General features: G+C 32.7%; 4 protein-coding genes across 4 annotated transcripts; 2 read left to right on the top strand and 2 right to left on the bottom strand.

Annotated features, from left to right (window-relative positions):
* Window positions 1-538: 538 nt before the first annotated feature.
* LOC123713124 (28S ribosomal protein S9, mitochondrial) lies at window positions 539-2,144 on the top strand. The gene has a single exon (XM_045666637.1). It carries the CDS (start codon window positions 762-764, stop codon window positions 1,971-1,973), a length of 1,212 nt encoding a protein of 403 aa, XP_045522593.1. The 5' UTR covers window positions 539-761; the 3' UTR covers window positions 1,974-2,144.
* LOC123713121 (probable RNA-binding protein CG14230) lies at window positions 2,135-5,253 on the bottom strand. The gene is made up of 8 exons (XM_045666636.1): window positions 4,821-5,253; window positions 4,585-4,709; window positions 4,198-4,503; window positions 3,822-3,980; window positions 3,459-3,664; window positions 2,935-3,212; window positions 2,495-2,719; window positions 2,135-2,343 (listed from the first exon to the last, which is right to left on the bottom strand). The coding sequence occupies exons 1-8, from the start codon at window positions 5,008-5,010 to the stop codon at window positions 2,171-2,173; spliced, it is 1,662 nt and encodes a 553-aa protein (XP_045522592.1). The 5' UTR covers window positions 5,011-5,253; the 3' UTR covers window positions 2,135-2,170.
* An 862-nt stretch (window positions 5,254-6,115) lies between these two features.
* LOC123712766 (putative deoxyribonuclease TATDN1) lies at window positions 6,116-12,046 on the top strand. The gene is made up of 6 exons (XM_045666014.1): window positions 6,116-6,254; window positions 6,325-6,504; window positions 6,787-6,973; window positions 7,249-7,452; window positions 7,863-8,072; window positions 11,481-12,046. The coding sequence occupies exons 1-6, from the start codon at window positions 6,230-6,232 to the stop codon at window positions 11,587-11,589; spliced, it is 915 nt and encodes a 304-aa protein (XP_045521970.1). The 5' UTR covers window positions 6,116-6,229; the 3' UTR covers window positions 11,590-12,046.
* LOC123712765 (transmembrane protein 214) lies at window positions 11,762-18,867 on the bottom strand. Its single transcript, XM_045666013.1, has 10 exons — window positions 18,645-18,867; window positions 18,408-18,571; window positions 17,864-18,146; window positions 17,511-17,699; window positions 16,410-16,627; window positions 15,704-15,929; window positions 15,491-15,633; window positions 14,286-14,409; window positions 13,356-13,752; window positions 11,762-12,990 (listed from the first exon to the last, which is right to left on the bottom strand). Exons 1-10 carry the CDS (start codon window positions 18,760-18,762, stop codon window positions 12,864-12,866), a joined length of 1,989 nt encoding a protein of 662 aa, XP_045521969.1. The 5' UTR covers window positions 18,763-18,867; the 3' UTR covers window positions 11,762-12,863.
* Window positions 18,868-19,041: the final 174 nt, after the last annotated feature.

Genomic DNA, 19,041 nt, shown 5'->3' with positions numbered 1-19,041 from the left:
AATTCCAAACCCAATCAACTGTAAATCGAAACTATCCAAGGTGATTTTCTTCTGCTTCCCTCTCCGTTTTTTACGAGGGGTGGAAAACACTCAATCATTCGATGTGCCCTCAGTTACGATTTACCGTATAGTAGTACTGGAAACCCGTATAATGAAGAATATAAATTAGTATCGAAGAAAAATATAAAATAAACTAAAAGTATCAACACTCACTCAGTCCAACTTACCGGTCACACCTACTCTACAACACATTGTAGCTTATATGACACGTTTGTCGGTTTACCATAGCAGTGCCATCTATTCATTACTTATCCAGTCGAAAAGCATCGACATCTGTTAGAATCTTTTGGAGTTAACAGATTGTGACTGTCAATTAATTATTATAACAAATAATTTGCAATAAAATAAAATTACGACTATAATTAAAGATCTAAGTTTGACCAGACTGCTCACTTTGTGCCAATTTAATTTAAACTCAGTTAAGTAGTTTAGGAGTCCATCGCGGACAAACATCGTGGCAGGAGATTTATATATATTAAGATGTACGCTATGGTCATAACTGAATACTTATATCGACAGATCTGTAAAAGTAGTGTTACAAAAAAAGTAATCTGTGCTTTATTGACCGAACGGCGAACACATTTTAATTTTCACTAAAATGTAAGACAAATTATTTACTAATTAATAATCACTTCAATTGTGGTTAATGATATGTAAAACCTTAACGTTTATTAACAAATGCCGTAATTTCAAACTATATAATGTCGAACGTTATAAAATGTACACTGAAACAGGTTATGCCTGTATCAAAATATTTTTCTTCGTCACTTCACTCAGTTTATAATAAAAATGCGCGACAATATAGCAGCAGTCACAAGAATACTACAAATGCACATGATATTAACGATCAATTTACTGATTGGGAAACTTTGAATAAGAAGAAATCTATTAGCAAACCTATGAAGGCTTATTTGGAACGAGCAAGAGAACATGATGATTTTATGAAAAAGCAACAAATTGAGTACAACATCGGTAAGAGGCATCTAGCTAATATGATGGGTGAAGATCCAGAAACATTTACACAAAGAGATGTAGATAGAGCAATTGAATATTTGTTTCCTAGTGGTATTTACGATCCAGCAGCCAGACCGTTAATGAAGCCACCTGAAGAAGTTTTTCCAGCTAGAAAAGCTGCTGAGTTTGATGAAGCTGGGAGACCTCATCATTTTCTATTTTATACTGGAAAACCAAACTTTTTTCAATTACTCTTTGATGCTGCAGAACATCTAGAAAACTTGCATAAGTTTGAAGATAAAGTACTTAGAAACAAAGCCATCCCCGAGCAGAAAAGTAAACTAGACCTATCATCAGGTGTTTGGGTTTCCAAAGATCAACTGGAAATAATGCTAGTAGAAACAATTTCAGATCTTGAATATGATAATTTTAAGTTAGTCATGGAGAGGTTAGTTTCTACACCATATTCTTACAGATGCATTGATTTCATTGAGAAGTTTAGGAAGCCACTTGCATCTCAGAAATTTGCATTAGAGATACCCAAGCCCAGTTTTGATGAAGAAGGTAGAGCATATATTACAACATATGAATGTTTAAGGAAGAAAGCAAGAGGGGATGTAACCATTCACTCTCCTGGAACAGGTAAAATTATAATTAATGGTAAAGACATAACCTACTTTGAAGACATACAGTCAAGAGAGCAAGTCATATTCCCATTAATATTTACTGGCCTTCAGAATAGAGTGGATGTGGAGTGCAACATTGAAGGCGGAGGTCCTTCGGGGCAAGCTGGGGCAATAAGATGGGGCATAGCTTGGGGCCTACGTAGTTTTGTTGATAAAAGTATGCTTGAATCAATGCAAGTTGCTGGTTTGCTCACTAGAGATCATCGTAGAAGAGAAAGAAAGAAGCCAGGTCAACCTGGTGCTAGGAAGAAGCCTACATGGAAGAGGAGATAAATTCATAATATGTTTGTAGAAAATATTTAATTTCCTCATATAATCCAGTTTTGATCATTAGGATTAATGAAAATATTATAGACAATAAAAAGTTGTATATTATTATTTTGTACAACAATTGTTGGAAGATCAAGGGAAATAGAATAAAACACAATAAAAAATAATTTTTTTCATTTATTAATGACCCTGATTTAGACTTAGTTTTTTCTATATGTCATTTTCATTGTCTTTTTTCTACCTCCAATCTTCTTTTGGAACATTTTATTCTTACGCTCCTTGTTATAAAGTCTCTTCTTCATAACAGATTTCAATTGTCGTCTCTCTTTATGAATTGAACCTTGAATTGATGTGTTAAAAAATTCTAATCCATCTGAAACATAGGTTTACTTCACTAACGCTATGATGGAGGAAACATAACTGTTTTGTTATAGAAATATTAACAACAAAAATTAATGTGATGACTTATAAATAAGTCTATTTAATCAGTTTTAGTAAATTGCTACTACTTTAATAATACTCACCTTTTAGTCTATTATCAAACTTTGTGAAAAACAAATTTTCTCTCCATACAGCTTGTACTTCAGGATTTTCTGTTTGAACTGGTTCCTGAATTTTAGTTTCTTCATCCTCAGAATCTGATGAATCATATACAAATGGATTTTTTTCACCTATGTCTAATGTATTCTTTACTTTCTTATCCATCTTTTTCCCAATTGGTATACTTTGTGGTTCTTGTTCTTGTGGTTCTGTAAAGCAAACGGAAACATTATCTTAATTAATAAAATAGGAATAACTCCCAATAGCATTTTGATACTTCCTAATGCTTATTAATAGTGATTATTTCCTAAAGCATTCTCTGTTCACAGATTTGCAAAGAAAATCATTACTTATAAATCTATTGTTATAATACCATTGCCTTATTTGGAGACAGATGGCATATAAATATTAAATAAAAACCTACCTTCGTCATTATTTTCTCCTTTTGAAAATAAACTACGTAAACTAAATGCTGTGGGTTGTGTGATACTTTCTTTTAAAACATCACTAACTTCATAAAATTGTTCTTTTGAGACTTCAACTTTCTCGATTTCCATCAATACAGGCACAGGCTCTTGTAACTCATTGTCCTTAGATTTTTTCTTTTTATATTTCTTGTTATCTTGCTTTGGTTCAATTGGCGCAAAAAATTTTGCATGCTCAGGTTGTAAAGGATTGAATCGCAGCATACCAATTTTCGTCCTGTAATACAGGCATTATGTATTTTTTATAATACTATCTGTGACCCACGGTTTCATCTATGTTATATGTTCTATATATATAGCTTTTGATAAATGTAATAAATATTCTAATTTAGCAGTACAAAATATACTTTTTTACCAATTTATAAATATATACTAAACCATAGTCTGTGTTATTATAATATTTAAACATTAGGAAATATGTTCTATTTTCAACTAAAAGAAGCTAATAAAACCCAAAACATACTTGACTTTATTTGAAGGGTCATGATGCTTAGTTTTAATTGGTACACCTAAAACATTCTGCAGGATATTTAGTTGTGTGGCCTTTTCATCTGCCTGATTTAATTCAATGTTTTCAATGTTGTCATCTTCCTCGTTTGACTCTTCGGCAAATCTTTCATCTAAGACAAACCGCTTATCAGTTTTGTACTTTGATTGTAATTCTAAAACCTACAAGAATTTGAAAAAAATTAATTACTAATTTCAAACGAAACCTTGTACGCTGAAATCTTAATACCTTAAGGGTAAGATTATTATTATTAAGTAATTTTTTATAGTTCAGTATAAGTGATACAAACACTTAATAAATTGAACAAATTTTCCATACCTTTTGTCCCTTTCTTCCTTCGAATTGTTCTTTTATTTCAAAATTAATTTCATCACCACTGCCATCTCCTTCAAACAAGTCTGGTTTTCTTTTACTGTTTGATCTTTCAGATACATCATCATTGTCAGAAAAAAATATTTTTTTATTGGTAGGTTTATCCTAAAAAAGTTTATAATAACAAATTATGCAATGGTGGAAGTTATAATTATACATACATAGTCAAAATATTAAAAAGCTATACCTAATGGTGCAGGTTATCTACAAAGAACACCACAACATTAATTTTCTTAATAATTGAAATTGTTTCACATAAAAACAAAATACTATTTAAAGTCCATGTTTTATAAAATAAGGGAAAGTTTCATTACGTACTTACAATACCAATTAAACCAGTTTTAATTATCATTTTCTTTTCTTTAAACTCTTGTCTCTTCCTTTTCATAGACTCCAATCTTTTAGCTTCAGATTCTTGTTTCTTAACAAATTGAGAGATTTTAACATCAACATTTCCTGAATAATCATTGTTTTGGTAGATGTTTGTTTTATGTTGAGGTTCCGAGTTAAAATCTGTACGACCATTTCCATCAGTTTTATCTTCAAAATCAATATCATTGATAAATTTTCTTTTATTATTTCTAGAAACTTCAAAGCCTTTCTTTGTACTAAAGTTACTTTCAACAAGCTGTAAAAGATATGTATTGATTAGGGAATGTATGTTGTTTTATCATAAAGGGCTCTATTTGATTTATCACATTTAAACAACCTTAGGAGTGTCCTTTTGCTGAGCTTGTTCACGTTCCCTTTGGAGCCTCTCCAAAAAACTCTCACGAGCTCTAGTAACATATAATTGTCTTCCCAAAAAGAATTCATTTGCAAAATGTTTCAAACCTGCAAATTAGTTATTTTACAACAATGTTTGTCAATACAGAGGAGAAATTATACATTGTTGTAAAGAACCAAAGGAATAACAACAAATTCATAAAACAATAAAATACTTACATGCTTTTACTTTGTATTCTGATGTGAACAATGTGACAAAGGCAAATTTCTTTTTATCAGATTCAGCGTCAGGTTTATATTTAATATCAATATTTACTATTTCTCCAAAGGAGGAAAATGTTGATGATAAGTCCTTCTCGGAACTATTTTCAGGTAGATTTCCAATAAACATACGAAAATTTGAATCCATTGTAATTTTCAAAAAGAATTAAAAAAACACAAAACGACAAATTAAGAAAGTTTATTTACTTGTAAAATAAAGTGGCATTACTTTCACAAGGCCGTCATGACTATTTTTATTATATTTTAGATTTTTAACCTAAAACTGCGAACTACTAATAGCTGTTAACTTGTGTTCACACACTTCACCACAGAACACTATTACTTATAGCAAACTTGCGCATACTTTTTTCACTGAATGTGTTGTGTTCATAAATTGTCGAATGCCACAGGTGCAGTGATGCCAATTCCTACCGAATTTCCCCCTAAAACTAACGTCAAATAGCCCTAGACTAAAAACCCCTAAATTTGTGCTCAGAATGGAAGGTAATTAAAACATACATTTAAGTGGTATAAAATTGCGATCCTATGAGTATTATAACTTTTTAAATTTCTGTTATGATCAAGTTTGGAGTCTATGTCTGCTTTAGTTTGTTGGTTGGATTTTAAGATTAATATAAATTGGTCAGATACGTGAGTTTGAAAAAATATAAATGTGTGCGTGTACTAGTGTACACACGTAAAAAGTTAAACATTTTTATGACCTTATTTTTCGAAACATGATCAATCTAATTTTATATTTACTGCTAGTTCTCAAATCAAGGGCGTACAACGGAAGAGAAGAACTGGCAATAAACTCTCCGCCACGTTTTTGATCGCCAAGTTTTTTTGTTTTACACAAAGTTTGTAAGGAACCGCAACCATTACACCATATTGCACATGACATCTTAAGTAAAAAATAATAATAAAATAAATTAAAAACGAAGATTTGTTTCAGATTGTCAAAGATTCTCTATCAGCAGGAGGCATGGTGAAATAGGAGCACGCAATTACATTCTCGTAGGAACAACACGCAAATATTTAGTCGAAATAACTAACATCACTGCATACACGAATTTAAGTTCCACAAGTAGCACCCGTTCAGGAGTATCACGCATGGCCAGCGAACCCGAAAATGGCCCTCTCGCCATATTTTAGGGAGAGAGACAACCACGCACGTGGGCGCCGCCACATCTTGATTTCTCCTAAATTTGAGGGGAAAACCCCAAAGATGGCATCACTGGTCACAATGTACATTAACTATATAGCGATATTAATTGATTGAGGATGAGATAATTGCCAATTTACATGATAAATATATATGAAACAAATCGGCTTATAATTGGAAATTTCAAATATCAATAAGAAAAATGGCAAATTTTAAAAAATATATAGGTAATAGTACCGTTGTAAAAACCCTAAATTTAACATAAAAATATCAAGTAGTAGGAATTTTTTTTTAAAGATATTGGAGCAAACTTAACCGACGGTATGTACCGAGGAATCTATCACGGTTTAAGGAAACATGACCCGGATTTACATAAGGTCTTGGACCGTGCATGGTCAGGGGGTCTCAATAAAATTATTATTACTGGAGGAAGCCTATCAGAAAGTAAAGAAGCTTTAGAACTGGCACATACAGATTGTAAGTATTTTTAACTGTTAAATTTTATATGAATTAACACTTAAGTATTTTTCAATTATAATTTTACTTATATTTATTATATGATATTAATGTGAAAAAATGTGACACTAACCACCAACTGGTACTGTATTTTCAATATAAGAGTACTCAATGTACTATGAGTCTTCTAACATTGGCCATGAGCGGAGGGCCTTACTTGGTACCTTAATAGAAAAAAGTGGTTTGGTACTCTTTCTTCATTTCATGTTATGTATTGTAATTGTTTTCTTATATAAATTTCAGCTAGATTGTTTTCTACTGTAGGATGTCATCCAACTAGATGTGATGAATTTCTTAGTGATAGCCCTGAAACATACCTCAGTGACCTTAGTGACTTAATATTAGAGAACAAAGACAAAGTTGTTGCTATTGGAGAATTTGGGCTGGACTATGAAAGACAAAATTTTTGTCAAAAGGATGTTCAGCTCAAGTAGGTACTTTACCATTCTTGCTTATAGAATTGTACTTAGAGTCATTATAGGCTTTTAACCTATCATATATGTGAGTTACCTAAAAAAATATTACATATATTAATAGCATAGTATTTTTGTCTGAAATTCATTCCATTCCCATCAATGGATACAAAACTAAACCTAAATATTTCTGAAATGATTTATACTTTAATGAAGACTCAGATAGATATCTCCATCCCATTGCCACCACGCTTGAGTGTATTTTTGAGTGTGAATATTATTTTCGTTCTAGATATTTTGACCTACAATTGCAGTTATGTCATAATCACAAATTGCCACTGTTTCTGCACTGCCGAGCTGCTGCTGATGATTTGGTATCGATTTTAGAGAAACATCGAGATAATATTACTGGTGGAGTCGTTCATTCCTTTGATGGTTCCTATAATGCCCTTCAAAAGATTTTAGATTTAAATTTGCACATAGGTATAAATGGATGGTAAGTAATGTTATACTGCATCTAATGTATGGGACAGATTGTTTTAGAATATAAAAACATATATTATTCTAAAAAAAAAAAAAATACAGTGTAAGCCTTGCTTTTTGCTTGCATTTGCTTGAATGGTGAAGAAAAATATTGTGAGGTCGTGTCGTGACCCAAGATGTCGACGGCATGTCTCTGGCACAGGAGGCTGATCACCTACTTGCCTATTAGAGTGACAAATGATCATGAAACAGATACCAAAATCTGAGGCCCAGACCTAAAAAGATTGTAAGGTCACTGATTTATTTATTTAATGCCTGTAGCTTGCACAATGCATGTGGCATATAGCATCAATTTGCAAAAAAAAATACTTATCCTGGAAAGGTCTTTCTGGTCAACATTCAGCAAATATAGTTCTTTTTCAGCTCATTAAGAACAGAAGAAAATCTAGAAGTTGTTGCAAAGATACCACAAGATAAGTTACTGATTGAAACTGACTGCCCTTGGTGTGAAGTTAAACCAACACATCCAGGACACAAACATGTAGTTACAAAACAACCAACAGTTAAAAAAGAAAAGTGGACTCTGGAAAATGATAGTCTTGTGAAAGGGAGAAATGAACCTGTAAATATTGTGTACGTACTGGCAAAACTTTTATAAAGATATATTCATTTCAAGAATAACTGAAAATGCCTGTGCAGAAATATTTTTTAATGTACTAGTGGATCCGACAGACGTCCTGTACACACGTATTACATACAAAAAAAATCTAATAATGTAAATTATTCCTGACTCCACTTGAACACAAAATATTTCTTCAAAATCTGTCCAGCCGTTTAGGAGACTAATTACGAACACATGCTACGCACAACGGACCTAGTGAGAGTCTAAGTGCGGAAACCAATATGAACACATGCACAGAAGATTAATACATGTACCACCTGTTTATTTGCTGTGTTATCTATCTACACCTAAATACTGATTTGTGACTCTAAACCATCCAGGGCGCCAGCCAAACGCATAAAAAAATTCATTCAAATCGGTCCAGTCGTTTAAGAGGACTTCCGTGACATACAAACACATTTTTTTTTAAATTTATTCAATTCTTGCTTTATCAAATTGGCTAAGGGCGAGGCCCCACTACTGCGTCGACGCTGCGACGTTTCCCATATTATTTTTTATACTGAATAATTAAAGCTGGCCACACTCATTCTAAAAAAATTGAAATATATATTTTCATCTGACAACAACTCCCTATATTAGTGAACAAAATGGAAGGGAAAAGAGACTAGAAGAAAAAATAGAAGAACAGACAACAGTGGTGAGACAAGCGTTGGAGGAGAGACGAACCTATGCTAAGGTGGTAACGAGCGGAGGCGAAAGAAGAGAGACGCCACCCAACGCAAAGCACGGTGTTAATATGGAGAACAGACGTGTAGAGCTGCACTCCATGATAATAGCACCACGAAATGAAAAGGAAACGGGAGACCAAGTAATAAATAGAATTAGGGAATCCGCAAATGTTAAAGAGGGAGGCATTCGAGTGGATAGGATTAGAAAGATCAAAAATGGAAAAGTAATAATTGGATGTAGAGATCTAGAAGAAAAGGAGAGACTCAAGCAAAACTTAGAGAGTGAAAATGAGTATCTGGAAGTAAAAGAAGTAGAAAACAAAGACCCACTAATCGTCCTAAAGAATTTGCTGAATTACAATACAGACGAGGACATAAAGCAGGCAATACGAACACAAAACAGGAAAATAGTAGAACACATACGAGAAGAAGACTGGAGGATGACCGAAAAATACCGTCGGAGAGCGAGGAACCCACACGAGGGTCATGTCATCCTTCAAGTCTCACCAAAATTATGGCAAGCTTTGACTAGCGCAGGAAAAGTGCATGTGGACCTACAAAGAGTGTGGGTTGGAGATCAGTCCCCCCTGGTGCAGTGTATGAAATGTCTGGGCTATGGCCTTGGGCGCAAGCACTGTAAGGAAGAGGACGATCTAGTCTGTGCTTGTGCCCACTGCGGAGGAACCCACATCCGGGAGAAGTGTCCCAAATATAAAGCAGCTGAAAAACCCACCTGTATAAACTGCAAAAGGGGGGGGGGGGGTTTGAGAGACAAGAGCACGGAACCTTCGACATGCAATGTCCAGTAAGGAAGAGGTGGGATAGCCTGGCCAGAAGCAGAGTAGCTTATTGCTAAGGGCCAGCCAACGGTAAAAGCGATAAAAATTGTGCAGATTAACCTGCAAAGGAAAAGACTTGCAATGAGCGAACTTATTTACGAGGCACAATTGAGGAAAATTACAGTCGCTCTAGTACAAGAGCCATACATTGGAGCCCTGGGTAGGGTGAAAGACTACAGGGGAGTAAGAGTGGTGCAGTGCCAGAATCCTCCGGTGGGTAAAGTAATAAAGGCAGCAGTGTTGATTTTTGACGAAGATATTGGTATTACCCAATACCCCGCACTAACAACAACTAATATAGTGCCTATCAAACTAAAGACCACGGCACAGACTGGCATTGCACTGATCTCATACTACATGGAACTAGACCCAGCCGATATAGAACCCTATCTAAAGCACCTGGAAACGACGGTGAATGAGCTCAAGAGTAGAATAGTTCTAGGCGGTGATGCAAACGCCAAAAGTCCGTGGTGGGGAAGCCCGAAAATAGACGATAGAGGACAAGCCTTCGGAAGTCTGGTAACTGAGCTTGGCCTGCACATACTGAATGATGGGCAGCAGCCAACATTTGAGGTTATAAGGAGAGGAACCAGAATAGCCAGCCACTTAGATGTAACAGTGTGCACGAGCGACCTTTTAGGAAAGATCGAAGATTGGGAAGTAGACATAGGAATGATTTCATCGGATCACAATGCCATATTATTCAAAATTAATGCAAAAATACATCAAGGAATCCAGAGAAAGAGTAGAACAAAAATTTACAACAGTAAAAAAGCTGATTGGGTAAAATCCGAGGAAGAAATGTTAGTAAATATAGAAAATTCTCAATTAACAGAAGACGTCGTAAGGAAGATAAACAAAATTGAAGAATTGTAATCAAATCAAGTGAAACAGCAATTGCAAAAATTAAAACCGGGAAGAAACCAAAAATGGCTTGGTGGACCGAAGAACTGCAGCTGCTCAAGAAACAGGTTGAGACTAGAAAGAGAAGGATAAGATGTGCCGCAGCACGCAGAAGGCAAGAGGTCGTAGGTGAATGTTTTGAACCTTGCATCAAAACAAGAGTATGAAAACCGGATCAAACAAGCCCAAACTGAGAGTTGGCAGAAGTTCTGCGAGAAACAGGAAAGAGAGACAATGTGGGAAGGTATATATAGAGTGATAAGAGGGACAGAGACCAGAGTCCAGGCTATACCACTTTGCAGGGACAGTAGATACGTTAGCGAAAGGGAGTCAGCGGAGACCTTGGCAAGAACTTTCTTCCCGGACGACACAAGTGAGGATGAAACTGAAGACCACAAATTGATAAGAAGCAGAGCAAACACAGTAAACAAAGAGGGACATAACTTAGTCTATGATACCCCTTTCACAATGACTGAACTCGTAACCGCCGCTCTCAGTTTCAACCCGAGAAAGGCCCCCGGAGAAGATGGCATAACGGCGGGTATGAGTTGGCACGCGATAAACGCGGCGCCTAACTTATTCCGTATTTATTAAAAAAAAAAAAAAACAACAACTCCCTATATTCCTGCATAAAAAACTGACCATCACTATTTCTTAATGCTATCAGAGGGGATATCCAGAATTTTCTATGGGCTTTTAGTTTAATTCGGCGGTGGCGTAATAAAAGCAACAAAAGAACACGGTTGTGTCTGTCCATTGCGAAGGCTGAGACGCAGATGCGACGGCATGTATACCCCCTTGTGTCGACGCAGCGCAACGCAGTAGTGGGACCTCGCCCTAACACATTCGCTTTTTTCTCATGAACGCCTAAATTTCAATGTATTTATGTTCATATATGTACTTTGACTATTAGTAAACAATACCTTACTTTTTTTAAATAATATTACAGACAAGTTTTGGAAATTTTAGCAGCAATACGAAATGAAGACATCCACCAACTTGCAGAAGCTATTTATGAAAATACCACAAAGTTATTTTTTAAGAATAAATCATGTTAATTTTTATAATAAGGAATAATCATAAATTGTTTTCTTTTTTTTTGTTAAATACCTCAACTTCACTCAAGACGAAAACAAAAATTGAGGTTACCTTGTGATTATTTTTTGAATCAAGAAATTTATATTGAATTGATTTTTAATAAGAGTCACCCATTGAAATAATAGTGAAGGATCAATCTACATATTATATTTATTATTTTTAAGTTAAACATATATTTATATAAAATCCAATCTACGATGATTGATTTTGGTTAAATATGCCCGCTCTTTAGTTAAAAGTCAAGTGCTCTTACTAAAAATTATAAAAAGTAACAAAGAAAATTAACTAAGGTCAAAGGAAACATACTTTGGAATGCTTAGTAATGTGGACCAAAGATTGGCTTGTTTATCATTTCAAAATAATGTCACATTTAACTCTCTGCAAAAAATTGTACAAATAAAGACATTTAAATTTAGATTCTGTATTAAAATTTATAACACACTCAACACAAAATAAATACACTACAAAAACTTATAGCAATATTTCTACATTAACACTGTGATTTCATTAATGACGGTAACTAGAATTTGTTTCAAAATTATTAAATAAAATGCAATTGGGAATGCTTAAGAATACTGAACTCCTAATTAATGTCATGGATAACATAAAAATAATACATTCGATCCATTTGTTTTTTTTAAACTAAGTAAAATATATAAAAATCCTCAATTTGTTTCTGTAATTCATTTCTTTAAAATACATAATTTCATTGTTGATGTAACAATTAAATTTGTGCTTGATAACTCATTTAAATTGATTATATAAAATAATTGCTTATACTCCATAATGTGGTGCCGTTTTAATAATTCATAACATTAGATGTAAGTTATCTAGTATTGCTAAATGTTAAATCCTATAGAAAGAGATATAAGACATTACCGCTTTAGGAGCAGCACCACATTACAATAAGCATAACAATCTCCAAACTGCTAATTTAATTAGTAAAATTGTGTCAACCTACAACAGTAAATATTACTTTACAAATCTATGGTGATGGCTAATTTTCTACCAATTACTAAAACAATTATGTGATGTTTTAATGACATATCTTAAAACTACTCAAAGGAGACAAACATTGAATTTTCTGTAAAAAATATATGAATATTATTGATGATTAGCAAACAGTAACCACATTCAACTATAAAACATTAATAGTAGAAAAATCACTATGACCTTGTAAAACATGGTTGACACAATAGCACTAACCCACTGTTCTTAAACCCCACATATTTCTTCAGGGAATCTTCGAATATGTATGTACCTGTTCACGGAACCAGTGGAAATATTCGTTGACTTGAGACCTGGTGGCATTTAGTGCTAGTTGGGTTTTCACTTGCAAGATCTCTGGTGCCCAGTCACCTCTGTAACATAACAGAATTATTAGTAATATTTCACGAGATTCACATCAGAAACAATAAACAAGTTAAATAATATTTAATAATGTATGTGAATTGAAACAATATGGAAGATTACTTGGAGGGCTGCTCATTTATATATAGTGAAAAAGTCTAGACTAATACATACAAATAAATCTTGACAAGATAGAAAATATAAATATTAAATGAAATTAAAATTACTAACATTAAATAGTCTTTTAAATAAATTTATTCATCAAGCCGAATTTTTAGTGTCTAAAACTTTAAAATCAATTAACATCTACTTTAAATAAATCTTGCTAACCTTGAAAACAGGAAATGACAAAAAATTCATCAAAATGCAAACTTACACAAAAACTTTCGTTGTCAGGTATTTAGCAACAACTTGGTAATATTCATTAGAATATATTTTTATTGTGTCCACACCACTCACAAAATATGTTTGAATTGTTTCAACTGTACCAGGGATGTATTGGTCTATAGTTGCTATAACTACTGGGGTCTTCTCTATAACATATTCTTTCATATTCCCATAAAGTATTCCTGTTTTCTTCACACCAATGGTGAAGAGGTCCTTGGAGAGTTGAGAGTAGGGTTTTGAGAACTCCACTGCCTGTGTGTAGTATATTGGTATATTTGTCTCAAGCCAGATGTATCCACGAGCAGATGAAGAAAGAGACTTCTGCCATGCTTTTTGACTGTGTTCTAACAATCCTAGATCATTCAAAAGTTGACCAGTTGTGCTTTCTGTAAAAAGTATTTATAATTTTATTTCTTATATAATAGCAATACTATAAATTGAAATGATTCTAGAAAATATTGTTTTAAATCAATGTTTAATGATACAATGTAAAAAATATGACTGCAAAGCAACAAAATGAGAACTTACACTATGTCTAAAAATATTACAATTTATATAATATAAATAGTAGAAAATCTTTACATTATCCATCTATATACAAAATTAAAAATAACAATGGAGTTAAAAAAGGTATTGGTATATTACATTATCATATACTGTTTCCCTAGGTAAGTTCGACATGTTCATAATTAAACCATTTAAATATTAACAAAGAATGGTATTTCTAGTAAGGACAGGAATACTAGCTACTATTGTGCTAAACCTGATGTTACTGTTACAGAAACTTATTATTACTTATTAAACAAAGGGAATTAGCAACAGATAGCGACAGTGAATGCTGATGATGGCTAATGAGGATTAATTATAATGGCTGTAATATATTAACTATAATATTTTCTAATCATATAATGTAACTTACTTGGGAAGTTTCCATTAACTCGAGAGACATCATAAGAAATAAGCCCCGTTATACCCACTAACAGGAACAAAATTGCCCACATCCAAGGAAACCTTCTTCTACTTGTCATCCTGTCTAAAATATCCTATGAACAAAAATTTTAGGGTATAATTTTTATGATGTGTATTGTAATACATTTAAATGTAATAGTTGGAAGGCATTGGATCCTTATCTTGACACACAAACAAAATAAAATAACTGTACTTTGAGGGTTTATGTTTTCCTCAATCTTTGCCTAACCAATATTCTATTGTCATCATGTTGTATAAATTTCGAGAACTTTAGTCTGGCAAATAAAAAAAAACATTATCATTATCACTCTGTAACTTTAATCCAGTTTTTTTTAAATCTGTTATCGAATATTATAATCAATAAATAAACAACATACATCAAAATCAAACGAAATTTGCGAAATAATTTACTAGTTACACATAATTTTAGAGAAAAAAATCTACTCATTGAAATGATAAAACTCCCGCAAAGCTTAAGTATAATAAATGGAACAACAGCGAAACAGTTACTAGCGGATGTAACGTGGTAAGTCTAATAGCTGTTCTTTAGAGAGGTATTTAGTAAACAAGTTTTTCCACTAAAACAACGCCCTATACAAAAAAAAATTAAATGTAATATTACTTTTAAGAATCCTTTACTTTACTACGTTGATCTTATTCAAAACTTGGAAGCTTTAACAAATTTACTAAAGTAGTATTTTAGTTTGTCTTATAATATTACTTCGATGATATTCGATTTTTTCGTCCGATGCGACCCTTCCCAGATATAGCTAACACAAACTAAATACGCATAATGACAGCTGGCATATCATGTAGTGAAAGTTACCCAGGTTATACGTCACACGAAAATCAATAATCTGTGCCATTTATAACGTATCCATTTCGTTATTTCAATCTGTAATCTCTGTATAAGGCGGTATATTTGAAATATATCTAATTTTTTAATGTTTATCTTTTTCACACACGTTTTGAAAGGGGCATTTATGAGTGCACCTTAAATTTAAGGGTAAACTTAAGACTCAAGGCTTAATATGCTTAATATGACTTCCATATTATGTTGAATCCAACAAAATAAAGGGTCTAGTTGGACCCGGAATCTCGTCCTTAGATACATTTTGTATTCATTGTAATCTAATATTAATTATCTGCACACACCTGACATATTCTGTTAGCCTTAACTACCGTCTCATCCTTTTTCTTCCCCTTCAAGAATTCACCACAAACCTCCTTGTATTGAGTAACTGTTATTTTCAGTGACTTATGTTTCAGCTTTCGACTGACTTCTGCCCAATTTGTGTCTAAAAAATTATGAAATTGTAAAATACGTTTGTTTTCAAAATAAATATTATAAGTTACGATTTTCGTTACCAATATATTCAATCAAAGTGGCACATTGCTTGCTGCATCTGCTAAACAATTGTCGCCATGTGGCATTGCATGAGTCATCCAAAGCTAAGCAGTTAACCAGGCTCTCAACTATCACTTGGTTGTAAGGATCCAAATTGGTTCCACTGAGGTATTGATTGGGGAGTTTCTTCATAAACTGATTGAAGGTCACTTGAAGTTTATTACCACTCTTACTGAAGTAAATATCCTGAAATAAAATATTTAATGAAGTAAACTTGTTAATGCAAAGGTGACAAAGGCGATTTGCATCGGATAGATGGATTGATGGATACATTTTGATGAATTTCGAAATTACCTTTTGGAAGGGGCAACTAGAATCATCTTTATATTTAATTTAACATTCAAAAATGCCATTTTAGGTGGTCTAATTGGAATAAATGATTTGACTTTGACTTTTCATCATATGAACATACAACAACCTATCATAACCTAAAAATCTTTAATACCTAGAAATTTTAAAGCTAGGGAAGTTTAGAAGTACTTCATACTTTATTATTGTGTCTTTATTCTATATCATGCATAAAAACATATGTCGAAGTTTAGTTAATTTAGTTTACTATTTATTATTATTATGTAAAATAATTATAAGTTTATAATAGTACATAGCTTCAATCCGTTAAACAAGTGTTTTCTTTAATTTTGTTTTAGAAATATTAATAGAAATTACCTTATATTTAATTAATTGCTTGATAAGGTCACTTGACATCTCCTTGGACAGTCCATTCCTCTTACTGTTAATTGTATCAAACATTGCAAATAACTGTTCCTGACTAACCCTGGTATCATCCATCCTAGCGTGCCTATCTAGGTGGTTGGAGAGGTATGCAATTATGTACTTGGTGTAGTTCTTCAACTCAATTATAGGGAGGAATATTTCTTGCCAAACTGAAAATGAAACTCATTATTTTGAAATAAGTATTATTAAAGTAAACCAACAAATAGATGTTTGCTTAGCAGAAGTAGTATTTTAGGTTCACAAATTTAAAATTCTGTCTTGGAAATTTATGTAATTACAATTAATAAGACAATTTATCAGTCTTCTTCTACCACAGAGTAAGGATGACAAGGACCTACGCTATAGTATGTAAAACTTTGTTATATATAAAATTGAAAACAACATTTGAGCATAATTCTGACAATGGCATGGGCAGTGGACCTTTAAATCTGATGTTTGTGATGACAATTTATTGTCCCTGCATTTTGGTAGACAAACACAAAAGAAATCATTGTTTTAGTTACTACTGTCTCTGTGGCAAGTGCCTATTATTATTGAGTTTTAAAAAGTATTGCACATAGTGTTATCATAAAAACAATTTTACTTGATTATGGACATACACACCAAACTAATTACATATTGTAACATTTCTTTTGAAATATTTGCACTCATACCTATATGTAGTTTTAATAAACAATTTTCACAAGAGAATAGCATTCATGGTTTACATAATGAATAAAGTAATAAGATAAAAACTGAGATAAGTTTCTTATTAGCTACCTTGGAACATGTCATAATGATAAATGATCTCACCTAGATTTAAAAAAAATTTAAATAATGAAAAACATTCTAACCACTTTTGTGTTGCTTTTAAAAAATATATTTGTCTGGAAACCAAAAGTATTGCTGCTTGGGTCTTTTGTCATGTTGGTAGATATTTTTGTCCTATCAGATTGTGGCAATTACTTAAGAAAAAATCATATGGAACAATCAATCCAGCAGTCAATAAAGGTTTAATTTACACAAACTTAGTTATATGTAATAAATATTTACCTTTCATTCCATCTGCAAAGTTATTATGACCGCCTTGGCCTAAAGCCCATAATAGTGATAAGCCAATAGGTGGGCGGTTTTGGTATGAGTTTCTGAGACTCACACTCTTTGGTAAAGAGGTGATACAGAATTCTGAATTTTCTAGAGCTAACATCTGTAGCAGTAATCTATGCCCATTAACAGACTGACCTGTAACATGATGTACTAGATTATAATTCAAAATTATTCATTTATAGTTCATGCAGCATTAATCAATATAAGGTATTAATCACTCTAATCTATTTAGTAAATGTCAGAGAATACATTGTTTTAAAACCTATACATATAATTGAAGATATTAAAAACATACATACCTCTGCTCATGTCATTTGCAAGAGCTGTAAGAGTAACATCAAAGAAAAGTTGAGTATTTGCTTTTCCAGCATCTCGAAGTACATTATCTAGACTAGCTCTTATGTCAATTGGCAACACACTGACTGGGTAATTTGGAGGGAGATTAGAAAATGTGGGGTCATCAATATCTATAGGAATTTTTGAATTTAAGAAATTAGCTAATTCTTTTAACCAAACCAAAGGAGCATTTGAGAACCTAAGTTTATTTGTGGCAATTATATTTGCTAGTTCTGTGGCATCAATCTGAAAAAAAATGTAATACAATATATTTATATGGAATCTAAATTAACATTAATTCCAAAAAAAATCAATTCTATAAAGATACCAAATTACACAACATAAATCATATAATTTCCATTGCAACATTTGAAAGGTTTCTTGTACATGAAACAGGATTACTACATCTCTAGTACCAAAATTATGCGTAAATGCTGCGTGAACTTTCTGAATAAGATTTATTTCTTAAAGATCATGGGTATAAAAAACATTTGTAAATTTTCTTACCGCTTCTAAAGCCTCTGCTATTGTTTTAGGAGGTTTTGGTTTAGACGGTTCTTTCTTTTCTTGTTTTTTCGATTTTTTTTCACTGTCTTTCTTTTTTTCTTTGGTTTTAGTTGTATTATCGATTTCCATGCCATCGTAATAAGACTTGATCTGTGACGCTGGAACTGCAGATTAACCATTTACAAAATATAATTGACACTTCTGTCTCAGTGAATTTCATATACTTAATATACTCACTTAAATCTTCGAGTTTTGGTCCAATTTTGATCGACTTTTTATCTTCGTTAGTATTTTTCATTTTCCCATTTTGGGATTTCTTGTTCTTACCAACAACTTCCCATTGACCACTAGCCATTACGAAAAGGGTATTAGAAAATTGAGATCGAACTAGTTAAAGTTTCGTAAATAAATGGAAGGCCGAAAGCGGTAAGTTACACGTCAAAAACAATTTACAAAAAACGTCAAACTGAAATTTGAAAGGATTGAAGAAAGCACCCTATTGGCTGCTTAGATTCCACTTGGACAAGACGTGGCCACTGTAATGACAGGATGCATTCAACGGATGCATTTATAAATTCCATGCACTTTAAATACAATAATTTCAAAAAAACATTATAAACTTATTTTGAAAAAT

Source organism: Pieris brassicae, chromosome 8 (assembly GCF_905147105.1).
Source record: "Pieris brassicae chromosome 8, ilPieBrab1.1, whole genome shotgun sequence".
Classification (NCBI taxonomy): domain Eukaryota; kingdom Metazoa; phylum Arthropoda; class Insecta; order Lepidoptera; family Pieridae; genus Pieris; species Pieris brassicae.
This window is presented reverse-complemented; position numbering and strand designations above follow the sequence as displayed.

Coding starts and splice junctions, on each gene's coding strand:
- LOC123712766 (XM_045666014.1), top strand. CDS start 6,230: ATGGCAAATTTTAAAAAATATATAG. Junction 6,505..6,786: donor AGAACTGGCACATACAGATT/GTAAGTATTTTT, acceptor TATAAATTTCAG/CTAGATTGTTTTCTACTGTA. Junction 7,453..7,862: donor CACATAGGTATAAATGGATG/GTAAGTAATGTT, acceptor GTTCTTTTTCAG/CTCATTAAGAACAGAAGAAA.
- LOC123712765 (XM_045666013.1), bottom strand. CDS start 18,762: ATGGCTAGTGGTCAATGGGAAGTTGTTGGTAAGAACAAGAAATCCCAA. Junction 14,410..15,490: donor AGGCTAACAGAATATGTCAG/GTGTGTGCAGAT, acceptor TTTTGTTCATAG/GATATTTTAGACAGGATGAC. Junction 12,991..13,355: donor CTGACAACGAAAGTTTTTGT/GTAAGTTTGCAT, acceptor GTTATGTTACAG/AGGTGACTGGGCACCAGAGA.
- LOC123713124 (XM_045666637.1), top strand. CDS start 762: ATGTCGAACGTTATAAAATGTACACTGAAACAGGTTATGCCTGTATCA.
- LOC123713121 (XM_045666636.1), bottom strand. CDS start 5,010: ATGGATTCAAATTTTCGTATGTTTATTGGAAATCTACCTGAAAATAGT. Junction 2,720..2,934: donor AGGAGAAAATAATGACGAAG/GTAGGTTTTTAT, acceptor TTTGCTTTACAG/AACCACAAGAACAAGAACCA. Junction 2,344..2,494: donor GTTTGATAATAGACTAAAAG/GTGAGTATTATT, acceptor CCTATGTTTCAG/ATGGATTAGAATTTTTTAAC.